This window comes from Diplotaxodon limnothrissa, linkage group LG6 (assembly GCF_057381915.1).
Source record: "Diplotaxodon limnothrissa isolate DT_005_m linkage group LG6, D_limnothrissa_male_GT1.1, whole genome shotgun sequence".
Taxonomy (NCBI): domain Eukaryota; kingdom Metazoa; phylum Chordata; class Actinopteri; order Cichliformes; family Cichlidae; genus Diplotaxodon; species Diplotaxodon limnothrissa.
This window is the reverse complement of record NC_140601.1, coordinates 39,418,080-39,426,970: the sequence shown is the minus strand read 5'-3', so window position 1 is coordinate 39,426,970 and position 8,891 is coordinate 39,418,080. Positions and strand designations below refer to the sequence as shown.

The following is an 8,891-nucleotide window of genomic DNA, read 5'->3' as shown; positions in this document are numbered from 1 at the left end:
ATCCAGGCTCTGGCCCGCAGGAAGTCTCCTAAGAACTACAATGAGTTTGACCCCCCTGTTCTAGTCCACAGACAGTGGATAGTGAGCTGCAGTGCAAAGCTTCAGCCACCAGAGTGCAGGATGCACCACAGATTTGAGGAAACTGCTCTTTGTCGTTAAAGATTTCTCCGGTCATTTTAAGTCAGCTGAAGCCTTCAAATTCAAACCTCATGTAAATAAATAAATGAATGAATAAATAAAAACTGAGGAGCATACTGTCCCGAGTCACCGAGCTGGGGACTGCAGTGTGCTCACATGGCTCACGATCCTAATTTGAAGATACTTTAAATGTGCCTCTTCGCCATTACTCCATTTCACAGGAGCTTAAACTTTGACCCCCGATAGCTTTATTGCTTGAGCAGTCTGTCTCGTGTTTTGGTCAAATGGTCGCCATGGTGACCCATTCCCACGACAGCCACGTAACCGGAGCTGCCAGGCAGGTAGAGCAGGTAACCGTGGCAAGCAATTCAAGGCAGCAGGTGTGTGTGAGAGAAGGCAGAGCCAGAGGGGGAGAACAGACAAACAGAAAGAAGAAACGGAGACTAACAAAACCCGGAAAGATCAACACACATTCACGACTCTGTGAGATAATCAAAGAAAGAAAGGAATAAAAGTGGAGGACGAAAAGCAAACTCAGGCCATGGAGGCCACAGTGGACGAGGATGATGGGACGTTCACTAACATCTCTCTGGCAGACGATACAGGTAATCCACTTCTTCAGATTTAGCCCTAACCTGTCCTTTATTTCTATTTGCACAAACAGCTTTTAGCCTGCAGCCAGTCGACCAGATTGTAAACGTCGGTCTGTCAGTCACAGTTTTACACAGATAGTCGCCTCAAGACTAAGACAGGAGCTAACCCCCCTCTATTAAACTGATTCCAGTGTGCAGCTCTATGTTTTAAAACTAAAAAGTTGCTTTAAAAAACAGCTTATTGTTCAAAAGCATGCGCTCTTTGGGTTACAGGTGAGGTTATGTTCTGATTATTATTGTTATTTATTTATTTATTTATTTATTTATTTATTTATTTATTTTACCTGGAGCAAACGGTCAGAGACCGTTGTTTTTAATGTTACAAGCATGTGACTGCACAAAGGGCTATAAGGTAGAAACAATACCACAGTGTTTATATGGGTGTGTGGCATTACTGGCTGGGGTGTGGCTCCTTTTTACTTCTCGGATTTCACACTCTCCGATTGTTACTAATCTTCACTATGTACACATGAATCTCAAACTATAATATTTTATTTAGAGTTGAAGTAAGTAGCTCGAGAACAGCATGTAAGCAAAGAGAAAAGAGTAGACGCCACAGACTGTAAATAAAGATGGCTGCAGTCACCTTCAGAATCATCAACAGGTTTGTGAATTCCTGCTATGAAGCCCGGACTTTGAAATGCCCGGAACACTTATTGTGGAAGTTGATGCACTAATTAAACTTTAAATTAATTTGAACAGTTATTGTCTTGTTAATATATGTGTTACTATTAAGGTACCAACATCAGCAGCTGTCTTACAGTTCAGTTACACAGTTTAGCCAGTTAGATGCTGCTCAGCTGCCTGTGTCAAATCACAGACAATATATAAGATGTCTGTAGCTTCTGGTTATGGAAAATTTTGTAATCACAAGCCATTAGCCACTGAGTGTGCAATTTCACAGTGAGATCCATCCCTTGCTTTTCACATTCAGTTCTGACACACAAAGAATCTCAGGGTTTCCTAAATTTAATCTGTGGTCTGTGTGGTCTTTACCCACTTGCCAGTGAAAGCAGATACACCCTCAATTATGCAAACTGGAAACCTTAGTTGTGTTGTGTTTCCTCTTACAAATCCCCTCTAAAGACCCAGTTTCCTATTACCTAATAATCCTAGAATGCCACTCATAAAGACCTTGGAAGCCACACACACTCCACAGAGCAGAAAGGAACGCACAGGAGGATGGATACAGGGTAAACTGGCCTCAGACAACTGTTGGCTGAGGCAGCAGTGCCCCCACAGGGTTTGGGTTTGGCTAACAAGCAGCAGCATATGGAGCTGAGGCCACAGGGGTGCCACACACAGACAGACAGACATGCAGGCATGTAATAATGCTCACACAGGTCAGATAACACTTCATTCATGCATTCACATAGAAAACTGTAGATGTGCATAGATGTGTGTGTGTGTGTGTGTGTGTGTGTGTGTGTGTGTGTGTGTGTGTGTGTGTGTGTGTGTGTGTGTGTGTGTGCGCTGGGGTTTCTACCAGACGGAAAAGCACGAGCATCTGTTAGGAAAGCTGTGTGTGTTTGTGTGTGTGTGTTCAGAGCTGACATATCTCATTGTTAAGAAACAGGGTATAATTCAGGGGACTCACGTGACATAACACTTATTGAATAGAGCTAAACGGCTAAAATATATTACATCTGGCTCTACATATACAACCCCACACTTTGGTTGGGCGAGTCTTCTTTTTTATTCATTAATTTATTTTATTATACTTAGACTGCATGCTGATTGGGTTGGTTAAGGGCACAGTCTCAGCTGCTGCTGGCTTCATGCCTGAAATCAAAATGGCAGGTGCCGTAAAGTGGATTAGTAGCCTTGTGGCAAACCCACATAAAGGTATTTTGCGAGTCTAAAATAGAAATAATTCCAACATATTTAATAAAAATGAAAATATGATAAAAACCCACGAAATCCAACATTTCTGTTACATCACGAAACCGGAAGTTTAGAGAAAGTCTCCGATGGTGCGTAATGCATGTGGTATGTTGCTCCCCCTGTCGGTTGGTGTGGTAACACACAGCGATGTAGCCGTCATCGTCATCCTCCTCCTCCTCGTCATCATCATCACAGCTGTGTGTCTGTTTGCAAGGGTAACTCCGCTAATCGGAGAAGACTTTTTTTGTTGCTTTAGGTGAGTTCATACTCCTACATCTGCTGTGTTCCTAAATTCGAAGTATAAAAATTCGGGACGTATTTCTGTCTGAACTTAAAACTAGCCAACAATTTGCTTGTAGCAGTTAGCTGCTCTTCGCTCGGTGCCACGGTGTAAATTTTATTTGTCAGCGAAAATTTAAATATCAGACAGACCAGGTGGTTTTGTTTGGTTTCTTCTTATGACGCGTTTAAACGTTTTTGGTGTTGAAAGTAAATTAAGTTTCAGAATCGTTGGCTTGGTTGGCCACTGAGCTAGTTAGCTTATGGAGCTAATCTATCTACGCCCATTATCGGACACATTTGTGCTGTTTTGGCTTGTGTTGTCGGGGAAAACTGCCTCCAGCACCTTGTCCGATGTTTCGGCCGTGGCTTCGAGTAGGAATCGTGATGTGCTAGGAGGTGGAGCTTTGTGTATCTGTATGTGTTTTTTAGCTAAATGCTATGTTTTGGCGCTCATTGCTGCTTAATCGTTGCTTCAGTGTCAGCATCGATTCGATTATTGGACGGCAGACCGGCGAACTAATGAGCGCCTTTATCCAAAGCAGCATTTGGCTCCTAACACGCGTTTTATTGATGCAGTATGACCACAGCACTCTCAGCCTGGGTGCGGTGTGTGCTCCCATCATGCTATCATCACTCACTCAGACACGGTAACGGTTACCAAATCCAAACAAGCCAAACAAAATTACACTATTCACACAAACGATCAAAGTTACTTTGTTGATCAGTTAAATCACTGATACAGTGCATTTAATTTGAATCAAAATTTCCCAAATTCTCTATAGTTTATAATAACAGTAGAATAATAGTAATAAATATCTTATGATAGTCTTTATAAAGCATTCTCCGCATTAAAATAACTGTAACTGTTATTTCAGCTGCTGGTGCACTCATTATAATTTTAGGGATGAGCTGAGTACATACTCAGTGTGTAGGAAGGTTAAAAATGCTGTCATCCTTATTCAGAAAAATCCTTTTTGTGTCACTGTTTGGTCTAGAATTAGTCATGAATTACTGTAACAGTTAAGGCACTTAATCTCTGCAGACTATCAGTAAATGAGTGAGCTCTTTATAATTATGTAATAAGTAAATTAATAGGTTTATTAAGACAAAGGCAACTTGACAAGAGTGCAACCCGGTCACAAGCCAGTGCTCCTAGTGTTGGTCTCAAGCCTGGATAAATGGGGAGGATTGTGACAGGAAGGACATCCCGCGTAAAATCTTGGCCAAATCAACAAACGCAGCTTCCCGTGTTGTTGGACAACAGGGTGCTGGTGGATTCTCTGCTACTACTGGCCAAAAACAAAAGGATAGGGAGAGATGGAGACAGATGATCTACTGTGGTAACCCAGTTTCAGTGCTTTAGGATTGGAATAAACCTGGCTTTACACTGCAGGATGGAACAGGTCTCGGTCTGGTTCATACCTCAGCTCGTGTTGGCAGGAGACATGAACTAACAAAGTGCCAGGGAGCTGAGCAGTAGAGCTTCAAAGTTATGTCACAGTAATTCAAGAAAATTTATGATAATGATATTTATGACAATATAGAAAACTACCCAGAAGCAGTTTCAATATTTTTCAGCACTGTGACTTTAAACTTGAAGGGAATTTGTCTTATATTGTAATGATCACTGATATCCACTGATATGAAATTCAAGTTTTTGGACATATTGCCCAGCAGTAAGACTGAGAGTAAACAAAAGGGGGAATCATTACAGCTGGAAGTGTGTCATCTGTAGAGCATATAATAATCAACCTAAAATGTAATGTTCAGTGATTCTGCTAATAATTAAAATCACTGTCTTATATAGACTTTCCATTATATCCTCCCCATATGAATCTTGTCCGCGTGTTCTGTAATGTAAGTAGGCCACCCTGCCTGACACACCAACTCTACTGACATGAAAATGTAAACACTGATGGCACCATATTTACTGTTGTTTATGAAAAGAGAGAGAGATTGTACAGTGCCTCTTAAATATAAACTCCATGTTACAACTCACAGCTATAACGGCGCTTTTCTTTGTCTCACAGTGGATGGTGGATCTGCAGCCCTGTATACCAAACAGGAGAACGAGCTTATCACCATGAACTGCGACATAGATGGTACGTGTGGGTGAAACAGTCTCCCTCAGGGTTAGCTTATGTAGAAATACTACTACTACTACTACTAATAATAATAATATGATAATAATGATGCTGACGTGTATTGTTGTTATTTCAGGAGACATGGAGAATCAGGTGGAAGTTGAGGAGAAGACGAGGTTGATAAATCAGGTTTTGGAACTTCAGCACACACTGGAAGGTAAAAAAAACAAAAACAAACCCTCTTAACACACAAATTAAATTTTACCAGACGGGAACAATGACCTCATGGATGAAACACTCTAAAATGATACAACACGCTGCACATTTTCTGGTTTTATATCTGGAAACTTCCTCTGATATCCGAGGGCCTTTTTTTGTATGTACATCCTGCGTTTGTTCCCTAAAACAGATTCAATAAAACCCCCAAAAATCACATGTTTCTGATTTAACACGCTGGACGTTTCTCTCTGTGCAGCTGCCTTTTCTCCTTTTACGTATTCTTTCTTACTGCATGAGCTGTAAAGCATTAAATGCAGATTTTGATAAGTAAAAAACTGGTTTGGGTTTTTAAAAAAAATCCTCATAGAGGAAAAAATACAGAAATAATTTACATAAGTCACATGTTGATCTTTCAGTGTGTATTCTGGTAAATTTCTACATCTAAAGCTTTAAGATGGGTCTGGGCATGTCTGCTTAGACAGCTTCCTGAGTGACCCAGGCCCATTTACAACATGGATGGATAAATGCGAATCTACTAAATACTAATAATTAAGTGATAATTTGTGTGACAAAAATTGTACAGGGGGTCAGTAAATGCTAAGAAAGGGGACCTAATGGGGAAGAGTATGCCTTTTAGCTGCCCATTTCCTTTTTTGTCCCAGACCTGTCAGCACGAGTCGATGCAGTCAAAGAGGAGAACCTGAAGCTAAAGTCTGAGAACCAGGTCCTCGGTCAGTACATTGAGAACCTCATGTCGGCCTCGAGCGTCTTCCAGACCACCGACACCAAGAGCAAGAGGAAGTGAGTTACCCTCAGTAAAAAGCTGGAGTCCTGGGCCAGCAGCTGGGAGAGGAAACCCATCATGGAGACGTGGAGAGGGGTTTGTTTCCTCAGCAGATATGGGAGTTTCTTTAACCACTTACCCGAGTCAAAACTAACAAAATAAATATCAAATAACCCCATAAACGGACTTATAGATGTAAGAAATATGTGTATATAATTTCATTTGGACCAGGGCTGTTTTTCATCAGCTTCCTCTAAACACTACAAAGTAGATGTCACCCCTTTAACTCAATAACAGTAAATTAAGAGGTTGAGGGTCTTCTTACCTCAAGTTTGTCCCTAATGCTCGCTGTCAATCCGATATGTGTAAAAACAAAACAAAACAAAGCTGTGTTTCTGTTTGAGGCCGGTTGTGATTTCCTGCGAATGTCCCGCCTTTGACGTGTTCTGTTTAAAGGCGACCCCAAAACAAACCACAGATATTACAGATCCTCTTTGACCATGAACCTCATTATCAGCACTGGTTTAATTTATTTATTTTTGGTAAAGTATTTTGTACGACAGCTGGATCTGTTCAGGTCTTGGATGTCACCTTGTCTCTGTAAAGCACGACTGTGTTCCTCCACTTAAAAGCTGGCAAGCTGAACAGTATTATGCAGAGTGTATTTGGCATGTTTGAGTGATATTTGTTTATGTATGTTTTTTTGTTTGTTTGTTTGGCCGATTAGCATATCTACTGAGATGTCAATAAATCAATAATCACTGAAAACCAGACTGTATAAAGTTACCAAGAACTTTTTTAAATCAAGAGTAGGTGGATCCAGGATGTGCAGATACCTTTGAAAGCTTGTTAGCAATATAAATAAAAGCACAGATACTAAAAGTCTTGTAAACTTGCACTCTGTACCAGATTTTGTCTTTATTATCATCACTCAAGTCGGATTTTCTGTGTTTTTGCAGACCTGTGAACTTAATAGTGCGTGTTTGGTCCAAATAATTCCAAAAGCCACGGGATAAATACTCTAAAAGTTGCATCTGTTCCCTGCCTTCCCCTTTAACTGCAGGAGCAAAAAGCTGCAAAGAGGCCTGGAGTGTTATCGATCCATTAATCCAGGCCTGCAAGATGGGTTTGATCGTAAGATGAGTTGATGTACTCGGAGGGGGGAGGGTGTGCACATTGTCGTCTTCTTCAGATAAAAAGGGACGTGGAGGGGAGGGGCCAGGTGAAATTTACTTTGAGCGAGGATTTAATTAGCTTTTAAAATGAATTTTCCCAATTATCCTAAACAGTAATGTGCTTTTTGTAAAGTAAGGAATTAGGAAGGCGAAGGGAGGCAGTGAGTGCTGTACATGGTGTAATTTATTGATGTTATTTTGTACAGTTGTACAGTAGGATTTTAATTTGTTTCCAGCATGCTGCCTGTGCCCTGCCTGCACACGTCCTCGTGTCATCCTGTATGTAGACGTTCTGCACCTTTGCCTTTAAATTCTGTTTTAATAAAATCCTGAGATCGAGCCTCTCGCTGGTTATTTTGGTCACCTGTACAACCTGAAGTCTGTAAATGAAAGCTGGACATACCCACTGTGGCACCCCCCCATTGGTTGGTGCTGTGTTTCTCAGACTGTAGAGCAGGGATGTAAAAATCATTTGACATCATGAGCTACACACACTTAACTAAAGATTTAACCCCTGAGACGTCTTAATATAAGAAAAAGGAACAACTTCAGCATTATGTCTCAGTGTTTTTTTTTTTAATATGATAAATCTATAAAATTACAGAAAAAGTTTATTGCCCAGGTAGTTCATGGCTCAGACTGACGGGACTCCAAGTTTGTGTTTTCTCTTTCCCGTCTGAGCAGATGCAGCTTTCTGCACCATCTCTTCGACGTCCTTATCGCCGCATTGCGTTCGCGTTCTAAAAGAGAAATCGTTTCCTTGTAATTAAAACAGATTCTGAAGTAAAATTTCACTGACTCATCTACACAGGCATTTTATAGAAGGCTTTAATCTCAACTTTATTCTCAAAATGATTGTTTTTCCTGAAGTGACCCTGATACTCGTTCGACTGTTGTGCATTTATAAAACAATGTTTTTGTTATTTCACAGAAAGACAAGAACAACTATTAGGTTTATGAAATTTATAAAGTTTATAAGAATACAGTTAAAAGTTCTAAATCTCTGCACTCCACATTTTCCACAGGCCTCCAGCTGGATTCTAACCTGTCCAGTGATTAAAACTGGTGGGGTATGATTTTTCTTTGGTTTGCCATTTAAATTAAAAAAAAAAAAAAAGTACCACAGGGATATTAAAGCCACAAAATGAGTGTGTCCACCATCAGCATTTGTTTGAGCTTAGAGAGCTTGACCTAGTCCCCCGCCCATCAGCTGTTCTGACTTTAACACACTGTATACACAGCACTCCATCGACCCCAACAGCACGTCTGAATCCAGCCTTGCATTCTGTGCTCCTGTCTCCATAATCAATTATTTACGCAAATTGTATAATCAAATTCCTAATATTCATTGACAGCTTTAAACCAGAGATGATGAGTGAGGCCTCCTCTAAAGCATACCCTGCTTTATCATTATTTTTGACTTTAATGGGGACCATTCATTTCTAAACTGTTGAAGTCCATAAAGTCATCATAAAAGTGTTTACAGAGGGTGTGTGCATCTTTGTCCGGTCTGAATAAATCCCAGAATAAGTTTTCTTATTAAATAAGTTTATTTTCAAGAGCAATGTACAATTTGCAAACAAATGTAAACAGGGATATCTGCCAGTGTGTGGCGAGAAGGTGAACTACAAAAAGCTTGAGACAGTAATAGAAAACAAACGAGCGTCAACGT

General features: G+C 40.5%; 1 protein-coding gene across 2 annotated transcripts; it reads left to right on the top strand.

Moving 5' to 3' along the window:
- The first annotated feature begins 2,833 nt into the window (after positions 1-2,833).
- On the top strand, positions 2,834-7,551 carry scoca (short coiled-coil protein a). 2 transcript variants are annotated; one of them, XM_085356421.1, is made up of 4 exons: positions 2,834-2,931; positions 4,988-5,059; positions 5,178-5,258; positions 5,923-7,551. In XM_085356421.1, exons 2-4 carry the CDS (start codon positions 5,041-5,043, stop codon positions 6,063-6,065), a joined length of 243 nt encoding a protein of 80 aa, XP_085212547.1. In that variant the 5' UTR covers positions 2,834-2,931; positions 4,988-5,040; the 3' UTR covers positions 6,066-7,551. The 2 variants fall into 2 exon arrangements, with proteins under 2 accessions (XP_085212547.1, XP_085212546.1); XM_085356420.1 differs by lacking the exon at positions 2,834-2,931 and adding an exon at positions 3,218-3,371.
- Positions 7,552-8,891: the final 1,340 nt, after the last annotated feature.